General features: G+C 37.7%; 1 protein-coding gene across 4 annotated transcripts in view; it reads left to right on the top strand.

The window, feature by feature from the left end:
- Positions 1 to 24,287, top strand: part of LAMA4 (laminin subunit alpha 4) — a 200,191-nt gene that overhangs the window by 119,001 nt on the left and 56,903 nt on the right. For all 4 annotated transcript variants that reach the window (XM_072643068.1, XM_072643066.1, XM_072643067.1 and 1 more), the window contains 6 exons: positions 5,892 to 6,059; positions 9,266 to 9,459; positions 15,995 to 16,111; positions 18,614 to 18,762; positions 23,390 to 23,531; positions 24,064 to 24,160. In XM_072643068.1, the coding sequence (XP_072499169.1) occupies positions 5,892 to 6,059; positions 9,266 to 9,459; positions 15,995 to 16,111; positions 18,614 to 18,762; positions 23,390 to 23,531; positions 24,064 to 24,160 (867 nt within the window). The remainder of the gene's footprint in view (positions 1 to 5,891; positions 6,060 to 9,265; positions 9,460 to 15,994; positions 16,112 to 18,613; positions 18,763 to 23,389; positions 23,532 to 24,063; positions 24,161 to 24,287) is intronic.

Raw genomic sequence — 24,287 nt, 5'->3', positions numbered from 1 at the left:
TTACCTTATGGTTCTAGAATATCAGGGCAGTTTTCCTTGATAATTTCATGAAAGATGATGTCTAGAGTCTTTTTTTGATTATGGCTTTCAGGTAGTCTCAAAATTTCTAAATTGTCTCTCCTGGATCTATTTTCCAGGTCAGTTGTTTTTCCAATGAGATATTTCACATTGACTTCAATTTTTTCTTTTTTTTGGTTTTGTTTTGTAATTTCTTGGTTTCTCGTAAAGTCATTAGCTTCCATCTGCTCCATTCTTATTTTTAAAGAATTATTTTCTTCAGTGAGTTTTTGAACTTCCTTTTTCATTTGATTAAGTCTGCTCTTTAAAGTGTTCTTCTCCTCATTGGCTTTTTGGACCTCTTTTGTCATTTTGGTTACTCTGTTTTTAAAGGTGTTATTTTCTTCAGCATTTTTTGGGGTCTCCTTTAGCAAGCTGTTGACTTTCATGATTTTCTTGCATTGCTGTCATTTCTCTTCCCAGTTTTTCCTCCACCTCTCTTACTTGATTCCATGGCCTGAGACCATTGCATATTTATTTTGAAGGTTTTGAATGTAGAAGCCTTGACTTTTATGGCTTCCTCTGATGTATGCTTTGCTCTTCCTCATCCAAAAGGATGGAGGAAAATACCTGTTCACCAAGAAAGTAACCTTCTATAGTCTTATTTTTTTCCCTTTTTTTGAACATTTTCCCAGCCAGTTACTTGACTTTTGAGTCCTTTGTCAAGTGGAGGGTATACTCTAGGCACCTGTAAGTTCTCAGTTCCTCCAAGGTGGCACAATCAAGGGAGAGGAGTTTACTCCTCTCCTGGTCTGTGCTCTGGTCTGGCAGCAACCACAAGCTTTTCTGCCCAGCATCCTCTCCAAAGCCACCACCAGCTCCTCCACTCCAACACTCCTCCTCACCCGAGGGTCACCCCTCAGAATTGAGACCTAGATCAGTCACTTGATTCCCCCAAGGTATTTAGGCCAAGGGCTCTGAAAATGGATGCTGCTGTCTCAGGGACCCCTGCCACCCTGAGGCCAGGCCAGATCACATTCCCTTCTCATCCAGATGAAAGAGCTTTCTCACTGATGTTTGAAGATGTCTTAGGCATTTGTGGTTTGAGAAAGCTGGAAACCACTTCTGCTGCCCATGATTCCACACCCTGAAGCCTGCTCCAGTCCTGTCCCTGTTGGGCTGAGCAGCCAAGGCTGAGCTGCTGTCTGCTCTGAACCTGGTGCAATAGACCTTTCCTATACACCTTCCAAGTTGTCTTGGGCTGGAAATCTCTTTCATTCTGTCGTTTTGTGGCCTCTGCTGCTCTAGAATTTGTTTGGAGTCATAATTTACAAGTATTTTATGGACTTGAGGAGTAGAGCTATGGCAAGTCCATCCTACATGCAACAATTTCAAAGTCTCCCAAATCTGGCAAAAAGTACCTGTAGCATAAAGCGATATAGACACTTCCCCTCCCATCAGGTAGTTTTGCTCACTTTGGCATCAATCTGTATAAGTAGTTGCTGTATCAGTAGGAATTGCCTCTCAGTAATAGATCAGCGACCAAGAACAAGAGTTCTTTTTCATGCATGGATTAAGGTAGATGGTCACTAAGGCAGGCTAGATGACAAAGTAGACAAAGAACCAAGAATCAGGAAGTGCTGAATTCTAATAAGGTCCCAGACACTTACTAATGTGTGACTTGGCCAAATCACTTTGTTTGCCTCAGTATCCTCAAATGTGAAATAGGGATAATAGTAGCACTGACCTCATGGGGCTGTTGTGAGAACCAAATGAGATAAGAATTTTAAAATACTTAGCTTGCACATTGTTATTACCCAATAGTTTCATTCACGTCTGACTCTTTGTGACTCCATTTGGGGTTTTCTTGGCAAAGATACAGAATGATTTGCTATATCCTGTTGCAGTTCATTTTGCAGATGATGAAACTGAGGCAAATAGGGTAAGTGATTTGCCCAGGGTCACACAGCTAGTAAATGTCTGAAGCTGGAATTGAACTAAGGAAGATGAATCTTCCTTCTTCCAAACTCAGAGTTCTATCCACGGTGCCATTTGCTGTCAGACCTAGCACATGGTAATTAGTACATAAATGGTAGCCATTATTATTATTACCTTGCAACTCTAAAATGCCATTAATCTCTGAAATCATTCTTTTACTTCCAAAGCACACCCATGTTAGTGCCAGAAAATGTGGTTTTATAAGTTCTCAAAGGAAGAATAATGGTATGGGCTAGGGATAAAAAGGTAGTTTTCTGCTTATTGTTGTTTTCATATTCTCCAGGATTATTATTTTTCCTATACAAAGAGATAGATGAAAAAAGAAAGTACATCTCAAAGCAAATGAAAGTAAAGAAAACAACAGTAGTAGATTATTTTCTTTATTTTAAAATACCAAGGACATCTCAGTCCAATGGATATATCAAGCTACAGTTAAAACATTTGCTGCATTTCATTTGATGCCTATTGTGTTAAAAAAAATGAAAATTATTTGCAATATCTACCTGATCCTTATGGCTTTTACATTCATATAGAAAACATGTGGGTTTTGTTCTTCATAGTGTTTTAAAGTAATTAATAATCTATTTAAAATGCAGAGAAAAGGAAGATGTTTTGGGGTTAGTAGTTTGATTCATGCATAGATTAAATGAAAGCCTTCATCACTCAGACTATTGCAATAGTCCCTGATCTCCCTGTCTCAAGTCTCTCCTCTCTCCAAACTGTCTTCCACACATTGCAAAAGTGATTCTCCTAAAGTAAAAGTTTCTGATTATGTCACATCCCTGCTCTATGAATTTCATTGACTCCCTATTGCCTTGAGTTTCAAATATAAACTCATCTCTTTCTTATCAACCTGACCTCAATCTACCTTTCTAGGATCCTAATATATTACTCCCTTTTAGTGTTCAGGCAAACGAGCCTTCATGCTATTCCTCACATATAACTATATCTATGCTTTCAAACTGGCTCTCCCCCATTTCTTCCACCCCCGTTTCCTAGAATCCCTTACAACATTCACACCTCAGCTCAAACCCCACTTGCCAATGAAGCCTTTCTCACTGTTTCCAGAATCGTATTTATTCTACATAGACTTCTTTGTGTATATGGTGTCCCTTTCATTAGAACATATAGATGTGCATGTATAATATGCATATGTTCCTTAAGAAAAGTTGTTGTTCAATTTTGGTCTTTATATATGCAATGCCAAGCACAGTGACTTAAAAATACTTCTTGATTGTTGGGTTGAAGGAGCATAGCGTGAGATAAACAGAGGCAAGTGGGGGTAGCTAGATAGAGCAATGGATAGAGCACTAGATCTGGAGTCTCAAGAAGACCTGAGTTCAAATCCAACCTCAAACCCTATGTGTAACCCTAGGCAAGTCACTTACCCCTGTTTGCTTCAGTTTCCTCATCTATAAAATGAGCTAGAGCAGGAAATGGCAAACCACTCCAGTGTCTTTGTGAAGAAAACCCCAAAGGGTGTCATAAAGAGTCAGACACAACTGAACAACATTCTTTCTTAGGCAACATTTGCTCCCAATTGTGGGTGTTTCAAATATTAATTTCAGTGATGGTATAAACTTTATCTGGTCCCGCATTTCCTTACATCCTCATAGCTTTCTCAGCCACCATTCTTGCAGCAATAGCCTCTTCTTCTATTTTTCTTCCCCTCCTCCAGTATATATGAATGCTTTATGGCATCCGTAGTGACATTCCTTGTGACTAACAGTCTATAAAATAACTGATGGGGACATGTGAGCTGTTATTCACATCCAGCCCAGTTTCCTGATCTAAGCCTGATTTATGGGACTGCAGTGTTTGTTTACCCATCACCCCTCACCAACCACATCAATCATAATAAGGCCCAGGGACCTTTTTATTTATGTGTTGAAGGTAGAATAACTTTCCCTGGTAGCTATCCTAGAAAGATGTGGCAATCATAGAGCATGATGTACTGATCAGAGGGTCTGGTTGGGGAGTCAATAAGCCTAAGTCTGACATTAACCATCTATGTGACCCTGATAAAGTTATTTAATCTTTGTAATGCTTTGGTTTTCTCATCTGTAAAAATGAGAGAGTTGGACTAAATGACCTTTTCAGGCCTTTTTCTGCTCAAGCATTCTAGGGTTCTGAAACATTTTACCAAGACTCCAGGTCTCTCAGAGGCAATTCAAATCACTCAGAATGTCAGAACTGGAAGGATCATAAATCTAAAACTGGAAAGAATCTTTGAGGCTAATTATTTCATTTTACACATGAGAAAACTTAGGTTAAGAGGAATTAAGTGACTTTCCCAGAGTCAATATGTATTGGAGGCAAGATATAAACTCAGGTCTTCCTTAGCACTTAAAGCAGTTGCCTGGCACACAATAGATATTTAATGAATGATTGCTGACTACTGACTGATTCTAAACTCATCTAAGTGTACTCTCTAGCTGCATCAAGGTGCCTTAGAAGCATTCTAACCCAACCCCACAGTTGAAAAATATTTTTCTCTACAATCTACTAGAAAGAAATAAAGAATTCACACATCAGTATAAAGTATACACACAATTTTGAAAGGTAGTACTGACAACTAGGGTAATCAGGGAATGTTTCTTAATGGAAATGGCACTAAAACAGAGTTGCGTGTAGAAAGAGTTCCAAGAGGCATAAGTGAGGAGGGAAGGCATTTAGGCATGAGGGACAGCCTATGCAAAGACCCAAAGGTGGGAAATGAAATATGTATAGAGAAGAGCAAGTAGGCCAGTATGATGATAGCTTTGAGTACAATAGAAAAATAGTATATATATTATTATATATATAGTATCGTATAGTATAACATTTCTATGTGCCAGGCACTGCGCCAAACACATTACAAATATATCTCATTTGACCCCCAAAACAACCCTAGGAGGTAGACACTATTATTGTCCCCATTCTATAGAAAAAGAAACAGGCAAACTGAGGCTAAATGACTTGCCCGGGGTCACAGAGGTAGTAATTATCTAAGGCCACATTTGAATTCAGGGCCTCTGGACTGCAGACCTAGGACTCTGTCTACTCTGCTGCCAGTCAGATTGTGAAGGCCTTTATATTCCAAACAGAGAAGTTTATATTTTATCCTAAAGGCAAAGGGAAGCTCTGAAAGCTTCTTCAGCAGAGGAGTAAAAAAGGGAGATCAGAGCTATACTTCAGAAATATCAATTTGGCAATTGAATAGAGGCTACATTGGAGTGTGGAGAGACATCGCATAAATTACACACGGCCCATCAGAATATTTTTCCATATATTTGTATTTCACAGAAAGCACTGATTAGCACTGGCTGATTAGTCTATCTTAAATATTAGCAGTTTTGGCCCACTGCAGAAAAACAGTAGGTAGACACCATGCAAATTTTTCATTCCTTCCATTGCAAACAAGAAATACCATGCCTGAATCTGGAAAGAGCAGCTAACTCTGTTTTGATTCTTTCTATCCCTGGCCCATAGCGGGTCCACTTTTATTCTATTATTTTGATAAGTAGACAGGCTGTCTCCTGTTTAATATGCACATGGGCAATGATGATACTAGAATAGGCAGCCCAAAGAGGTGATTTAGTCCTCACTTTTAGAAGTCTTCACACTCAGCCTGGATGACTCCTTGTCAAGTAATGTTATAAAGGGGTTTCATAGTCACATATGAGTTTCACTCGCTGGGCTCCTTCCCCAAATGTGTGATTTGCTGTATGGATACCCCTGACAAAGGCACTAGCGCAGGATCAAGCTCTCATCACACTACTATCCATGGGTTCTGGCCATCACTGACAATCCCAGACGTCTTTTGGCACACTTACAGCACCATTTAAAAATAACTAGACAGGCTTTCCCTGCTGCTTTTCTCTATGCTCAAAACAGACATCTGTTCTTTCTTTCAGAGATCAACCGCAAGATGCTATATTATGGAGTTCAGCAGGACCTCAGCCCAGAAGAAATCTCTGAAAAGCTTGCATTAGCAGAGGACATGCTGGAGGAAATCAGGCGTCGAAAGCCATTCCATCTTCAGCAGGAGCTTGCAGATGAAGAGGCTGATGAAGCACAAGAATGTAGGTTTTGACATCTCTGACTGTCCCTTCTGGGGCCTGACTATTGGTCTGTCCTAGAGAAGAGGTTGTTTCCCGTGCAAAAGTACTCGAATCCTAGCATTCCAAGGCATTGATGGACGCTGCTTCTGGTACCATTTGTGATGGCTACTTGTTGTCACTGATGCAGTGGAACTAGGAGTAACTTCACCTACCTGCTATTCAATCAGCTCATTTCAATCCAACTCAATTAGGAAGTGCATCGATAGGACCCGCAAAGCTATCACGGGAGGCACTGTGGGAAGTAGGCCCCAAGTTTACTTAAAACGGGAGAGGGAACAATTAGTGATATCCACAAATAGTCACAGTTCCTCTCTCTCTCTTTCCATATATATATATGTATTTGTATATGTATGTATGTGTATGTGAATATGTATATACATATACATTGCAACTATTTATAGATATTCATAATTTATACACACACATATATACACACATACATGATATGTATACACACATGCACAAAAGCAGGGTGATACAGTAATAAGGATACTTGCTCCACCATCAGAAAATCTGGGTTCTAGTACTTCTGACACTTACTACCCTTGTGATTTTGGCCAAATCATTTAACATGTCTGTCCTATTCTAACCCCCCTCTCCCTGCTGTTAGCCTCAGTTTTCTCTTTTGTAAAATAAGAAAATTAATCTAGGAAGCTTCTGAGGTCCCTTCCAGATTTAAGTCCATGATCCAATGATTTGAGGTGTGAAGGGAAGAAGTATTTATTAAGCACCTACTATGTACCAGTCACTTGACAAATACCATCTCGTTTAAACCCGACAACAGGTGCCATTTTATAGTTGAGGAAACTGAGGCAGGCAAGGGTTAAGTGTTTTGCCTAGAGCTACCCAACTAGCAAGTATCCAAAGCAGAATCTAAACCTGGGCTTTCCTGTCACCCAACAAGCTCAGCTCTCTTATCTTCTGCCCCACCTAGCTGCCTGTGTGAGAACAGAAACCTCATTGCTACTCAGATGATCAGTAAAGATTTCACAGGGAAGGCCTCTGAACTGGACTTTAAAGAATAGGGAGAAATCCAGTAGGAAGAAGTAGGACTTCAGGCCTTAGAAATAATGCAGAGTATGTATGGTCCATGGAAAATAGGATATGTCTCTGGTTCAGACAAATCAAAGCGTCCAGTGGTTTCAGTTCCCCGAGTCGCTCTTCATCAGCGATGGGGGCTGGGGCTTGCACTTAGAGCTCTCTTTGCTGTTTTTGGAGTCCTGTACTTTGACCAGTGGATGTATCTATCAAATTTCATAAGTGCATGGAGAATACCTTCTTTGATTCAGCACTGCAAATGCATCTGCTGCGCACATTTTAAGCAGTAGGATAAAATGCCAGGCATGGGAGGGGCAGAGCACAGTTCACTTTAAAAAATTCTGGAACTGGAACAGTTTTTTCTTGAAGAAAAGCAATAGCAACAAGCAATTGATATTTATATATGGTGTTCAAAGTTTCCAAGTAATAATTTATATTATACTTAAGGTTTGTAGTTCCCTTACAACATTCCTTTAAAGTAAATAGAATAAGAATTATTATTCCTGTTGCATAGAGAATGAAACTGAGGCTCAAGAGTTTTCGTGATTAATCCAATGACACGTAACTATGGTCAGAAAGCCAAGATTTGAACCCAGGTCTGCTGACCCCAAATATGTGTTCCTTCTCCTTCACCAAACTGTTCCTCTAAACATTTTACCAGTCTTCTAGAAAGTGCAAAAGTGTACTATAAGTCTCTTCAAAGATTCTTTCTCTTTCTATTACGCAACGAAATCTTGATGATTAGGATCTGACATAGGGAGTAAGCTTTTGCTACTAAACTGGAAGGAAAAAAGCTAAATAAATAATTAAGCTAAATAAAGAACAGAAAGCAGAAAACCTCTTCTTTGCAATATTTTGCCAGACAACTAGCTCTCTACAATATATCAGCAAAAAATATATCAGTAAAAATCCTAATGATTCTTATTCTTCCATATAATTCAATAAATATGATAAATAGTTGGCAGAGCAAAAATAATTAGCATATTTTAAAAGGGAATTATTTCCATGTAAAAATAATTACCTAAATAGAAGAAATACTTAAATTCTCAACTTCTAGATCAAAGTATATATGTTTAGGAACAATTATGTTTTTCCTGTTTACTGTGTAAGTATTCCCAAATCCTTCCAAATGTCATTATTACCTTAACCATAACAAAAACAATTAACATTTATATAATGTTTAACATTTACAAACTACTTTGTAAACATATACATTTCATTTGTTCTATGCAAGCCTACAAAATTTCCAGGACAGATATTATCCCTAAAATGAGCAAACTGAGAATCGGACAGATCAAGTGAAAAGACCCTGCTCCCCAAGTTTAGTAAAGTAATGGATCCAGGTCTTAAATCCAAAAATGCTAGTCTCGGAAGGTAATTGTGTGTTCATCCTTCGTTCTCAAAGAAGACCACACCATCAAAGAAATAATGACGTGCACTTGACGTTGTTTTGAGTGAGGGAGGGCTGTGCAGGTCACCAGCCTCACTTTTCCTCCAGAGCCATCTGAATCCAGTGACCAGATATTCATCAGGATGACTGGCAATGACCCAGGATGAGGCAATTGGGGTTAAGTGACTTGTCCAAGGTCACACAGCTAGTTAGTGTCAAGTGTCTGAGGTGACATTTGAACTCAGGTCCTCCTGACTTCTGCACTGGTGCTCCATCCACTGCACCACCTAGCTGCCCCTGGAAGGCAATAGGGAGCCACTGCAGAGTGTTAAGCAGAGGCATTTTGCCTCTGGCACAACCAGATCCAAGCACGAATTAGAAAAATTTGTCTGGGAGGGGTAAGTATAGGTTAGACCAAGCATATGAATCTTGAAATTAATTGATCCAGAGAAGAATCTGAGACTGATCTCTATCATTATGGCAGAATTGGACAAACCAAAAATATCCAATGGGTCTTATTGACAACAGCTTATCATGACATCTGCATAAGCAGAAGGATCTAAATTTAATCCTCCAATATACCCCACCTCAGGGAACCAATAATCATCAAGAGACTGCTGAAGTCTTTGCTTTGTAGAGGATGCTTGCTAAGCATTAAACATGCTTGCAAGTTGAATTTTTTTTCTGAACATTAGGTAGAATGGAAGGAACGAACTTAGTTTCTTGTAATTTTTCTCAGTGTTGTCCCTCGCTGAAATCTGGCAACGGCTTCACAATGACACAAGGTTGCTGTTTCCTGTTGTATTAGAGCAGCTTGAAGACTATGATGCCAAACTGTCAGAACTTCAGGAGTCACTGGATGAGTCTCTTGATCGTGTCAGAGATGCTGAGGACATGAACAGGGCCAATGCTGCCAGACAACGGGACAATGAGGTACAATAAAACCCTGACAACTATAACTGCATGAACCCATAACTGTCCTGATATTCCATTGGAAAGACATAAATAGAACTGAACACAGACAATATTACAGAGAAATGTCTGGTAATGTTACAAATGTCAATGTTTTTCTTTTCCTTTCTAAGTAAATATGGATGCATGGATATAGATATAGATATATAGATATGTGTATATGTGTATATGTGGAAGGGCAGCTAGGTGGTGCAGTAGATAGAATGCCAGACCTGGAGTCAGGAAGACCTGAGTTCAAATTTGACCTCAGACACTTACTAGCTGTGTGACCCTAGGCAAGTCATTTAATCCTGTTTGCCTCAGTTTTCTCATATGTAAAAAGAGCTGGAGAAGAAAATGTCCAATCACTCCAGTATCTTTGCAAAGGAAACCCCAAATGCAGCCATGGATAGTCAGACATGGCTGAAACTACTGAACGTATGTGTGTATATATATGCATGCGTAAGTATATAGATATATACACATACATATATATACATATATATGTATATATAAGTGTATATATATATATATATACATAATTTTTGTCAAAACTAGCATTCACTAAAGAAATATAAAATGAGTTATTTGTAAAAATACTTTGCACACCTTAAATAAGCATTACATAAATGCTGGCTAAGTCTCAGCTAAAATCCTGCCTTCTGAAGGAAACCCTTTTCAGTACTTCTTAATCTTAGCGCCTTCCCTCTGAAATCACCCCTACTTCATCTTGTATGTAGCTTGTTTGTACATAGTGGCTTCCATGGTGTCTCCCCCACTAAAATGTGAGCTCCTGGAGAGTAAAGGAGAGGTGTTTTTTGTATTGGGGTTTTTTTTTTGTTTTGGGGTTCTGTTTTTTTGCTTTTGTATCCGCAGTGCTTAGTTCAGTGCCTGGTACAGAAGAGACATCAACAAGTGCCAGTTGACTAGTCAGATGAGTGAAACGCTATCACCACCAACATACTTTTGTGTAAGAGGATCCAGAAATAAACCAACTGATAGAATTCAGCTAACCAGGGTGCTAGACTAGATCAGCTGTCACAGCTTTATTACTGTATCTCACTACCTCTTTTGAGATATTCTGTTTGTAGAACATAGCAGCAGCAAAATCAACCCAACACCAGTTTTTTCATTCCCTTCATTCTTTATTGACAGCAAAAGGGAGAGTAATGAAGACCAACTCTGTGAGCCCAACAACCAGAAGGACACCCTCACCCCTAACTCCTCTTCTAACTCAGCTCTAGCCAAATACATTTTCCACACCTTGAGAGCACACTCTGTTTTCAATTTTGTCTTTGTATCCCCAACACCTGCTACAGGAAATGACATACAATTGTTGTGTTTGTCCTTCATTCTTGAAGAGGACCATGACATCAGGGAGATGATGATATGACTTGCAGTTGACTTTGATTTGACTGAGGGAGGGCTGTGCAAGGTCACCAGTCTCACTTTCTCCTCCAGAGCCATCTGGGTCCAGTGGCCAGATATTCATCAGGATAACTGGACATGGCCCAGGATGGAAACAGGAAATGACATACAATAGGCACTTAATAAATGCTTGTTGAGTTGAATTTGGAATGCTGGCCTTTCCAGATACATACATTATACTTCTTTACATCTGAAACATAGTTCATATTGTTTCTTTACTTTGAAATGTCATCCTGCTCCATCACTGACTACATGAATCCTACATTTCCTTCTTCAACATCCAACTTAAGTGTTTCCTTCCCTAATAACGACTATCCCCAATTATCCCACTAAAAGTGAACTCTCATCACTTACTCTTTTAACCTATAGTTGGTCTACTGATTACCATATACCTTCTCCACATCATAATAATTTGTGTTCATAACATCTCTACTAGATTGTGAGGTCCTGTGTGACAGGGACCTTGTATCTTATGCATTTTTTGAGTGAAGTGCCCAATAACTATTTCTTGAAGGACTAAAGCATCCTTGAACACTGTGGAACACTTTTTCACATGCAATTGCTATATTAATTGCAGAAAATGTCAGGAAAGGCTTTTGTGTAAACTAGAATGTAAGTTTCTTGAGGGTAGGCACTATTTTTAATTTTTAATTTTTCTTTTTGTATCCCAATACCTTGTATAGAGTCTGGCACCTCACAGGCACTTAATAAATATTTAAATGAATGAATAAGTGAATGAATGAATGAAACATTGGTATCTATTTTTTAAGGCATTTTATATACTTAAATCAAAAAATTCTGATTTCTTAAAATTTCTTAATTTCTTAAAAAACTAGTGCAGTTAAGACTTTTCACTAAAATAGACCAGTTTTTTTCTAATTAATTAATTCAAATAAGTTTGCTTTGACCATAGTGAAATTTGACTTCATGACTCTTACAAAGCAGATCTGAATGTCTTACAATCCTGTATTTTACTTGTGCCTGTCCTGTAGGGCAACACACTTCATATGTTCACAAAGAATGACACCAATGAATGACAAAGTAGCAGAGACAAGAATGACAAGATTTCTGCTTGTGTGCATCTTCAACAACGTTGCTTCAGTGCACACCAAGAATAATTATGTACTGCACTTGGCTTGATGTATACAAATAGTATCAACACAATAGAAATTCTCAATATATTTTTCATCTCTCCTGGTCATTGCCCTCAAGGGTAAATTGGCCAGTGATGAGTTTTATCAGCTGAACAAAGCTTTCAAATTAAAATTTAGAAACTGGTCTTTAGAAAGTATAAGAATTCACATAAATAGAATTTCCCTTTGTACTGGCCTCCCATTATTCTTATGGTTTCTTAGAAAAACCAGCAAACCACTTCTCCCAGATGTGGAATAAAGCCTGCAGCATGCAGAACATGACAGTAATCATGCTTCAGTATGCAAATATTGACTTCATTTTTTTCAGAATTGTTCTTCATTGCTTTCTAATTCTTTAAAGAGGATGCAGATTTCTTCATGAAGATCTTTTTATTTCAGTGGTCTTTCTTTAATACTGAAGAGAGGTACAGGTGATATAATGATTAGTAAGCCAGCCTTGAAGCCAGGAGGTTCTGAGATCAAGTCTTGACTTTACTGTATTTTGGCTGTGTGACCTTAAGCAAGTCATACTTAGGTAAGACTATAAGTTGCAAAAGTGTCCGTTGACACTGGTAGGAGTTTCCTCTCTCAGAAGTTCCTTATGAGTCTTGTCTATTTGTTTAATGCTATATGAAAAACTTGAAAAATTTATCAACCCTGCTGCAGGATTTCTTATTCAGGACTACTAGTATTGTGCTGTAACCTGCAGATGGGGGAGATGAACTATTTGCTTTAGAAAATGCTTCTTCAAAGTCCATTTCAGACTGTCATCTGAGGGAAACCACCTTAGATTGAGCTAAGTCATGCAAATAGCCTACAGGGCAGCAAACTATGCTTTCAATTGTTTCTGCTCCCTTCCTTGTTAATCAATAAGGAAGTCAATGAGCATTTATTAAGGACTTACTTCATGCAGAAGTAAGAACGGTAATAATTCACTGGATTTATGAAGGATGGGGAGAAAGAAGAAGGAAAGGAAAGGAAAGGAAAGGAAAGGAAAGGAAAGGAAAGGAAAGGAAAGGAAAGGAAAGGAAAGGAAAGGAAAGGAAAGGAAAGGAAAGGAAAGGAAAGGAAAGGAAAGGAAAGGAAAGGAAAGGAAAGGAAAGGAAAGGAAAGGAAAAAGAAGAAAAAAAGACATTCACTAAGTGTTTACTATATACCAGGTACTATGGTAAACTCTAGGATTACAAATATAAAAGAGAGTCCCTGTGAAGCTAAGAGTGAAGTGGATTATCTTTCTGTCATCATAGGCTCGTACTAATTGAGCTCCTACAATAACAAAACTGTCTAAGTCTGATGAAAGCATGCAGCAATGCAGAGCCTCTCCTATGAGAAGGGAGTGCATAAATAAAAATGCCCTCTATTTATGGTGGTTGTAGTAGAGTTAGGATGGGCTGGGTGTGGGGAGAGGGAAGGGAGACATTTTGTCTGTTTTGTCAGCCAGTGATGTGCTTAAAGTGGGGACCCACATTCCACTTACACTTAATCAGAGATGGCTCTGTGGAGAAAAATGGAAGTGAAGACAGCTTGGAAAGAAGGCTTTTATGCAAATAGCTAATTATCCTGCAGAGGGGCTAATGTTCTCTGCTATGGAATCGTGCCTTTGCGAATAAGTTTTAACTTAAGGGCTTCCTGCTGCAATTAAAATTGTCATTTCCAAAACAACTTCTTATTCTTCCCTGTGACCAAATGTAAAATAAATATTTGACTTCTCACCTCAAAAGTTCAGTCCAGTTTAACTCAATGAATATTAAGTCTTAACCCTTTCAGGACCAGATCTCAAGAGACCATGCCTGAGGGAAGCTAGGTAACTCAGCTCTGCCCTCTCTAGGTTCATGTAGTTTCTTCATCAGGTCATTTTCCATCCTGTTACTTACACCTTCCCTTCTTTTCCAAAACCATCCCTTTACTTTTTCATCTTTGCTCTGAAAACTCTAATTGAATCAACACTTCCAATCCCTTCTGGAAAGTCCATGTAATTTGACTGCTTTATTTTTCTGCTTACTCTCTTTGTGACTTCCCAGATCATAACTCCCTTCTCTGGTTACCATTCCTCTGTTATGTACTGTGTAAGCTACCTGAGGGTGGGGATTATCTCACTTTTATGCTTGTTTCCCAAGATTAGTACAGAAATGAGCACTTAATGAATGTTCTTCATTCAATAGCACTTTATATATGTCTCTCAACAAATCAAGTCAACAAGCATCTAAGCACTGTGCTAAACTCTGGGGATACAAATATAAACAAAAAGAAAAACAGTACTTGCTGGGAAAGCTGGAAAGAGGAGTGAGATAGGTTGAAGGAACTGGAGGGGGCAGGGCAGGGCAGAGATGTAGAAGAAGTCTGGGGTATCATCAGGAATAAGATATGGAGAGGAATGGAGATATGGGTGACTTGGGCATCCCCCTTAAAATGGAGGCTCTGAGAGGAGTCAGTCAATTAGAAGAGAGGATGGCTAGGTAGCACAATGGATAGAGTACCCATCCAGAAGTCAGGAGGGCCTAAGTTCAAATCTGTCTTCTTGCACTTACCAGCTGTGTGACCTCAGGCAAGTCACTTAACCCTGATTGCCTCAAAAAAAAAAATTTTTTTAAAGACCTAAATTTAGGGGCAACTAGGTGGTGCAGAGAGTAGAGCACTGGCCCTGGAGTGAGGAAGACCTGAATTCAAATTCTGTCTCAGACAGCCAAGTAGTTGTGTGACCTAGGGCAAGTCACAACCCCAATTGCCTTACCTTCCCTCACCTCCCAAAAAAGAAAAATTAGAGGGAGAGTCCACAGGGTAATTACAATGTGTGAAGCCCAGGGCTGAAATGAGCATCTGAGGTAGAAAGGTTTCTAAGACATTGTAAAGAAAGTCCAAGAGGAGAGTCCGTAATGCAACCTATTCAGAGGCTCTCTTCCTAATAAAACCATAAACTGAACAGTGTTTATCACTTAGTAAGTATTTAATAAGTGACTCCTTTCATTCATTCACATACCTGCTACATTTAAAACCTTTGCTACTTTCAAATCTCAAATGCATTTGGGACCCATAAGTAAAATCCCATTTAGAATCATAACATGCCTGTTACTAAAATCTAATAGACCCTACATTTGAAGGTAGAACTGAAAATATTTCCCAAAACCTGACCAATTACCCTTTCCATATGCTTATTGAGCATTCCAGGGGCTGTTGTAATTGTTTGTCCTTCGTTCCTGAAAAGGACCATGACATCACAGGAGGTGATGCCATGATATGCAAATGAATTGGATTTAAGTGAGGAAGGGCTGTGCAAAGCCACCAGCCTCACTTTCTCCTCCGGAGCCATTTGGGTCCAATGTGAAGATACAGATCAAGATGACTAGAGACAGCCCTGAATGCAGTGAGAGACCTTGCCCTTTTTGCTAAGGTCTTTAACAGATCTCAGTTTTGACTGAGGCAACTCATCATTCAGTGATTAAGGTTAGGTAAAAAATGAGCTATTGAGCATCCATTAACAATAGGAAGAATTCACAGGGAATCCAGAGCAAGAACAGAATTCAGCAAACTAGCTTTTAAATAATGGAAGCATTTGCAGCTTTCAATTAAGTCGGTATTTTACTTGAAATTAATACTTTATATATGCTCTAATTAAAGTCAGTATTTCATATTGACGATATACATGTATGCATACTTATATATAAAAGTATATATATTTAGATATGCTTTAATTAAGCTTAGTAGTTGACATACGTATTGAAGAATGGAAGCGATTAGGACTTAGCATTCATATTTTCTATATATTTAGTACACTCAATCCATTGTATTATACAATATCAATAAGAAATCAAATCTGTATTTTACTTTCATGTTTCCTTTGCATTGCTTGATATCAATTGCTTTGATATTCCTATCAAAAGCTTTAACTCCTCCTTTTAGGTATCCTTGTCTGGATTTTTTAAATTTTTCTTCCTCTTTTCCATGTCCTCTCTGCCCAGAAACAATACGAAAGGCTCAAAGAACAGGTAGAGGTGGTGAACACTTCTCTGAGTGAATCTACAGAATCTCTGGAAATCCCTCGTCTGACCATCTCTGACCTAAGTGATGTCATTAAGGTAACTAACTACCTGAGTCAACTCAGTGTGTGATTACATACTCAACAAACTAGGCAACTCAGAGGGGGAAATAATGAAATTTAATTAATTAAAATAAACAAATCAATTAGAACCTAAGCAGTTAATATTCTGATATGAAAAAAGCTAATTGATTTCTGTCAGATCACATCTCAAATACTGTGTGTAATTCTGGGTGCCACATTTTTAAAGGGACACTGATTGATCATCTGGAAAGCACACAGAGGAAGACAACAGGCATTATGAAGTGCTGTGTGAGAATCACTTGAAGGAATTGATTGTTTTTAACCTGATAAAGAGCAAACTTAAAAGGAACATAATAACCTTCTCCCAGGTTTGAAGTGCTATCAGCTGGAAAAGAGATTAAATTTGCTTTGTTTGTCCCCAAGGGGCAAAACTAGAATCAATGCCTAGAAATTACAGTCTGTGCCATGGATAGAGCAGTCTAAGAGACTCAGGTTTGATTCCCACGATGCTTACTGGCTTTTTTTGTGACCTTTGGGAAATTCCTTAACCTCTCACATCATCAGTTTCTTCATGTGTAAAATGACCTTTAAAGTGCCTTCCAGCTCTAAATCTATGGTCCTATGATTTGTAAAATGGGAATAATAACAACATCTGCTTCACAGTGTTGTGAATATCCAATGAAATAGTGATTGCAAAATTCTTTGAAAACCTTAAGGAGCTACATAAACGTTGGCCATTTTTATTGTTATTAGAAATAATAATATGATAAGAAAGTTGGTCTTTCACAGAACTTATCACAGAAAAGGGGATAGAAAATGAGATGGTTAACTGTATAAATGCAACCTTGCAAGAGTATCTAAAGATCCCTTTAGATACAAGTTAGTCCTTTGAATTAATTTCCAGATGAGAAAGAATGATAGGCTGTGCCTCTAGCTGGCATAGCCACCTGTAGCTTTTACAAGCCAGTTCACTGAGTTCAAGAAAGAGACTCAAAGAGAAATCTAGCTCCCGACTTTACAAGAAAACACATAGAGCTGAAAAAAGGCACCTGGAGCTGGGACAGCAGAAAGAAGCAAAGAAAAGGAGTCTAGGAATCATGCTGTTTGAATAAATTAGGCATGAGGTATTTGAGGGTAGAAGCTATATAGATAAAACCACCTCTAAGACTACAAACTACCCAAGATGGTAGTCCTATATTTCCTTTCTCCCTTTGAACTTCTTCATGGGAATCTGAAGCTTTTTTACTCTGGTCTTGGGGAAAGTATGTCTACATTATATGTTTTAAATATATACTTCTTTAGAAATAGTGTTAACCATTGGTATTTCATGGTGGGGTATATATTTTTGGAAATATAGTTGAGAAGAGAAAACTATGGGGAAAATATTCCCACAGAATAGATAGAGTTAGCTCTAACATAGGTATTTTGCCAGAAGTTCTGTCCCTCGTTGGGCCTTAGAGTCAATGTTCTCCAATAAAGAGAAATACAGATTCTTTGATACTACTTCTCACCCAGAGTAGAAACAAAGTGTGTAAGCAAAAGGACAGTAGCATAAAGGAGCCAATAAGAGTAGTTGAACAATTTTGATCACCATTCCCTCACCTACAATAATATTATTAATAGGTAGATCTATCCAAATTTAGAATGGGCTACCTCAGAAACTAAAAGGGGTCCTCGTCATTGAAGGTCTTTAATAAAAGGCTGCATGAAAAAAGTTGAGGTATGTTGTGGAGAGAATTCTTTTCCAGATATGTGTTGATGAGCACTGAAGTGCCTTTCAACTCTGAAATTTATGATTGGAGTTTTCACTTTTCAAATAATTTTATTTTCTACCTTAGGGACTATCTTTAACCAAGGTGGATTTTTAGTTTCAAAAGGCTCACATACTAAAAAATTGTTAAATACTACAACAATTTATCAACTATGCCACCATGAAATATATTGTAAGCAGCTTTCACTGTTTTTGACATGGAGCATTATCTTATGTGTACCTAATCAGTAATGGGGAAACACGTGAGTTACTTTTTACACTTATAAAATTTAGATCAAACATTTTTTAGTTGGATAACTTTTTCATAAGTGATGCCCAATCATGAGACCAAAAAAAAAAATACTCTTACTAAATGTCTAATAAGAGTCTGTGAAAAGAAAAGACCAAAGATAAGATAATTTTAAACAAAAGATCCAATTTCAGGTTTTCAGAAACTATATTTAATGGTCAATTTCATTTTCATCCAACTCTTATTAAATAATATAGTACCTTTTTCTGCATCATTTAGAAAATAGGGAATGCATAGTATGGTACAGCAAAAACTAGACTATACAAGAGAACAGTGTTTTTTTAGAATACCTTGGTCCCACATATATTCTCAGTGATAAACTTAATTGCTCTTCAAATTTGAGAGAATGATGGTTGGTGGTTTTCTTTTGGAGGAGAGAGGTGTCTCCTAGGAGTAATAATTTTGAACTTGTATTAAATTTACTTTCTTATTAATTTTCATCTTGATATTTTCTTTAGAATGCATCAGGGATTTATGCAGAAATAGATGGAGCCAAAAAAGAGCTACAAGATAAACTCTCCAATTTGACTACTCTCAATCAAGACTTGGTCCATCAGGCTGTAGAGCATGCACAGGACCTTCAGCAACAGGCTGATGAGCTAAATAGGTAATTTCTTGCTTTCATCAATGTGAGACCAGGACATGCTACCTAAAATATTTTCTCTAAAGACATTAATCACATTCATATGTTCTCCTTCTCTTATCATCCATACCTTTTATACAAAGAGGTTAACTTTTCATTCCCAAGATGTTAAGTGAAAATAATTGGGAATTAGGAATGAAACTGACTTCTAGTAAGTACTAGAGCTATTCAACTATGCCTAGCAGGAACTATTTGATTTCAACACCTATTAAGAGAAAATCAAATGACAATTTTCCTCATAGCACCTCATAGAGAGCCCTTTGGGCAATCAATAAATGTAAACTAAATTGTAAGAATGGAATTAGAATTGACTTTATGAACCTGAAGCAATAGGAAAACAGTGAGAACGTTATAGAGAGAACCTGAAAACTAGAAATTATAAATAAGAACAGGTAAAGCAGATGGGTAAATAAGAAACAATGCTGGTTTTCACGTTTTCACCAACTCTTAAACCAGCTCTTTATTATCAAGAATTTTAAGTGTTGTCAGGTTTTATTTTCTTTTCATTTTTAACTCTTTGGACTTTCAGATCACTCTAGGGTAGAGCACGTAAATCTTTTCAACGATATCTTAGTCTTGAGAAATATTGCATTTAGCTTATGTACACAGAGAACATTTATTAAGGGATTTCTGATAGTGTTATTGCTACCATATTGAAAGATTTTAAGTAAATTCAATGAAGAGTTATCATAGACTTACAGTGTGTAAGGTACTATGCTAAGAATCAGTCATTGTAGTCATGTTCAACTCTTTGTGACCCAATCTGGGGATTTCTTGGCAATGATACTGAAGTGATTTGCCTTTTTTTACTTCTCCAGCTCATTTTACAGATAAGGAAACTGAGGCAAACAGGGTTCAGAGACCTGCCCAGGGTCACACAGTTAGTAAGTGTTTGAGGCCAGTTGAACTCAGGAAGATAAGTCTTCCTAACCCTAGTCCCAGCACTCTATCCACTGTGCAACCTATCTGCCCCAGGAACTGAGGATACAAAAGTGGAAATGAAATAGTTCCTAATCTGGAGGAGCTTATAATTAGATGAAAATTCATTATAATGTTATTTCTGAGGTCCATACTATGGGATGCTTTAGTTATTTTAGTGACTAGCTTCTCACATAGGTAATATAAGGGACCTATCTTAAAAAAAAAAAATATATGATTTGCAGTGAATATGTCAAAGGTGTCCTAGCCCTGACATTAGTGGCTACGTGATCTGGGCAAGTCAAATAATCTCTCTAGGCTGCTCTAGGCAGCCCTCTATGATTATACTTTACAGAGAAGTTGCTGATATAAATTGCTTGAGGAGTTTCTTCACTGGAAATTCCATGTACCAATGAAATCATAGATCCAATCCCTATCTATATCCCTTTTAGTAAAGAGCAAGATTACAAGGAAGTTATTAAAAAACTTCCATGAAAGTATGTCATTTCTAAAGTGATCCACAACATAATAATTTAATAATCATAGTCAAAATCTGTAATACTTATGACTCCAAGAAGAACCAGTAAGATGTGATAAAGCACATGACTGAGTGTCAGAAAGACATAAGTTTCAAAATCCTAACTCTAATACTGGCTGGGCCATTTAAGCTTTATGGACCTTAGAAAACTCCTCAATTATCTCCTAGTTCATAGATGGGTTTCATTCTGTGTTAATTCTGTTAGTAGAGAAGCTTGCTCTGTTAAAGAAACCACAGAGCATTTGTGTATTATGTAAGAGATGCAAAGAAGCATCTACATTTATAGCTGCAAATATGATTCACATTTATGAAACGGGTACAGTTTGGGATTTTGTGTAGCAGAAATAGAAACAATACATTGAGAAATATCCACTTTCAAGAAATCAACAATATCACCATCATTATCTATTATTAACGTGCATTTGGTATCTGTCCTACAAGTTAAATCAAGCATCTCAATGAACTCCACCAATCATTTATGAAACTATTATGTTTGGGAAGGGGGGACAGCTAAGAGGTACAATAGATAGAACACTGGTCCTGGAATAAGGAAGACTCATCTTCCTGAGTTCAAATCTGGCCTCAGACTCTTACCAGTTGTTTGATCCTAGGCAAGTCTAGTTTGCCTTAGTATCTTCATCTGTAACATGAGCTGGAGAAAGAAATGGCAAGTCATTCCAGTATCCTTGCCAAGAAAACCCCTCCCAAATGAGGTCACAAAGATTCATACACAACAACTGAATAACAACAACAAATTGTGTTCAAGGTACTCTGCTAGATTCTCTTGTTATAAAGACAAAATAACATAAAAGATTCCCTGCCTTCAAGAAGTATAGAGGTATACGACATATAACAGAGAAGTGTATACATGGCAATTTGAAAAGGGAGAGATGAAAAACTTCATGGACCTAGAACGTTATAAACATTGACACACACATGCATAAACAGAAGAGACAACTGTTGTATAGGAAAAATCAGTAGAGTTAGGATCCAGAGAATTGCCTTCAAGTCACATGTGATAACTTATTGTGACTATAGGCAAGTCTCTTTATGTTTCTGAGACTCAGCTCCCTTATCTGCAAACCTGAAATAATTATATATGTATTCCATCCTTCCCAGGAGCTGCTGAGAGAAAAATGTTTTGTAAACCTCAAAGTGTATTTAATATAAAAATATAAGTGAATTTTTAAATTATTCATAATTATAATCACAATTGAACAGTCATTCAACTCCACATATGCAATATGTTTTTGCCCATTTTACTGGTCTTTTATAAGAGTCAGTGTGATGTACTGTGTTAGTATGAGTGAGATCCAGTTAAACTAGGTCATCCCAAGGACATTCCTAGCTGAAACTGAAAAAAGAACAAAATGTCAAGAAAGGAAACAGACTTCCCAGCATTTGTATAACAATCTATTCCCATCATCAGAGATTTATGTGTGCATTATAACGAAATAGAAATGGCATTCAAGAAGGTGAAGCTGGGAAGATCATTTGTTCCTGATCAAATATATATATATATTCAAGAAATCCATGTTGAAGGCATCTCAGATAAAAAGCACTCCAAGATCCATTTTCAAAATCTTTCAAACAAGAGAAGAATCTAAACGAATGGGAAACTATCACAAATTTTTTAATTACCTCCTAAAGAAGACAATCTGATGACATCAGCAACTACTGAGCCATATGCTTATTTCCTGGTTTCCATAAAATCTTTAGGAAAATAATTTGCATAGGTGGAAGTATCCTAGATGATAATAATCGAGAAGAAGAGAAATGATTTTACAGACAATTTTCAGTAACAGATCACTTTTCCATAGGTACATAATTAACTTGGAAGCATAAAGAGTCCAAGATCCCACTGTTTATTGTTTATTCAGATTTTTTTTTAAAAAATCTGACCACATTAGAGAAAGACACTACTTTAAAGACTCTCCTTCAACAATGAACCCCTTTGTACACATTAAAATCATGTAAAATCACAGTTATATTACTATCATCAGAGTTAGCACTTTGTTCAACATTGCTTGATCAATATTAATAAGGCAAAAAACAGAGGAAATAAATATTAAACAAAGCTTAAAAAGAGGAATATAATTGCAAAAGACATTCATGAGTTGTCATAGATCAGGTGTGGGGAGCCTGTGACCTCAAGGCCACATGTGGCCCTCTAAGTCCTCAAGTGGTGACCCTGATTCCATTCAGTCAAAGGGCTGCACTTGAGGACCTAGAGGACCACATGTGGCTTCAAGGTCACAGGTTCCTCACCCCTGTCATAGATGATGTTCCCCTTACCCAGTACCACCAGCAGGCAAGAAAACCAAGAGTCCCAGGAATAGCATTCCTTCCCACCCCCTTAGACCACTGACTATGCCTGAACCCATTGTCCAGAGGAGCAATCCCTGTAACCCCCATCCCCCAAGCATCCAGAGCTCCTGAAACCCTGCCTTATTGAACCATTTGGTTCAACAAACAGATCTGATCTCAGTGGAAATACCATTAATACATTAAAACTGCATTTCCACCTGCTTTGCTGCTGCACTCTGAGGACTACAGAGGCTTTTCATCTGACTTAATAGCTGTAACCGCCTTTCTGTGTGGCCTTCCTCTATTTGAATGTGAACTCCATAAAGGCAGAAGTTGTGTTTGGCACATAGCAGCAGCCTCAGCTGAATAGTAATGGAAGCAAAGGAAGAAGGCTACAGATATATAATTGCACCTAAAGAAAAAAATGGCTCAAGAAATTGCTGTTGGGAAATATGCATTCAAAAATAAAAATAAGGAAGCAAATCTGCTATCTTTAAGAGCAAAAAAATTTGAAATGTCCCTATTTCATAAGGAGGCCTTTCTCAATCACAACCCCCCATCCCCACGCTACCAGAGCCTTCATTTCTAAGATTACCTTCCAGGCATTTTATCTATCTTGTATGTACCTTTTATATATTGTCTCCCCTGTTAGAACATAAGCTCCTTGAGGGCAGGAACTGGTTTTGCATTTCTAGACATCTCTAGGACTTAGCACAGTGACACATTGGAAGCAGGTAATAAATGCTTTGCTGATTGATCGACAAATATGGAATAGGAAGGAAAAATGAAAAAATGAAAACCATATTTTTGCCTCCATCTTTTTCACAGGAGTCTACACAGATTGGATACTAATGGGTTAGTACAGAAGGCACTAGATGCATCAAATGTCTATGAAAACATCATCACCTACGTCCAGGAGGCCAACGAGTCAGCAGCACAAGCCTTGAGCATTACAGACAGAGTCAATGATGTAAGTCTTCTGCTTCAGATTTGTCTGCACAAGTCAAAAGGGTAGAAAGGTGAAGAAGAAGAGGAAGAGGAAGGCAGAAATGAGGCCAGGTCAGAGAAGATCAAGGGGAAAATGAAAGGGCAAAGATCAGTTTTATTTATGATATTTAGGTTTGAAATATATGGTTTTTGAAATTGTGCTGTTCCAGTGACAGCAGATCAAAGGCATCAAATAGCATATCCCCTTCTCCAAAATGGTTTGACCTAAATTCTTGGAGAAAACACTACAGAGAACAGGCCAATCTTGTAGATTAAATGCCTGTTCTATAATGAGCTATCCTTGAAAAGTACTTAAGTGGGGAGATGGAAACTTAGAAACATCAGGGAACTTATCTTCTCATAGTCACATCTGACCTTAGTCTGAGCTGTGAAAACAGAATTGGGGGCATTTGGTGGAGGGTGTCTTGGTGAATTAGAGTATAATCTATCCCCCAAAGCTATGAAAAGCTAATTTCTTCTGTGATTCTCACTCTCTTTTTCCCATTAATTTCTAGGCTGTAGGTGGGATTGACACTCAGATCACTTACCATAAAGATGAAAGTGAAAATCTTCTCAGTCAAGCCAAGAAATTGCAAGCAACAGCAGATTCTAGTAAATATAATCTCTTTCTACTGATTTTTCATATAATATCATTATTGAATTTGGAAATACATTTCAGAATCCTGACATTGAAGAGTAAATAATACTAAAACAGAATAATACATTAGTATTTCATGAT

The sequence above is a fragment of the Notamacropus eugenii genome, chromosome 2 (genome assembly GCF_028372415.1).
Source record: "Notamacropus eugenii isolate mMacEug1 chromosome 2, mMacEug1.pri_v2, whole genome shotgun sequence".
In the NCBI taxonomy this organism is placed as follows: Eukaryota; Metazoa; Chordata; class Mammalia; order Diprotodontia; family Macropodidae; genus Notamacropus; species Notamacropus eugenii.
The sequence above is the reverse complement of the archived record's forward strand: the minus strand, read 5'-3'. Positions and strand labels throughout refer to the sequence as shown.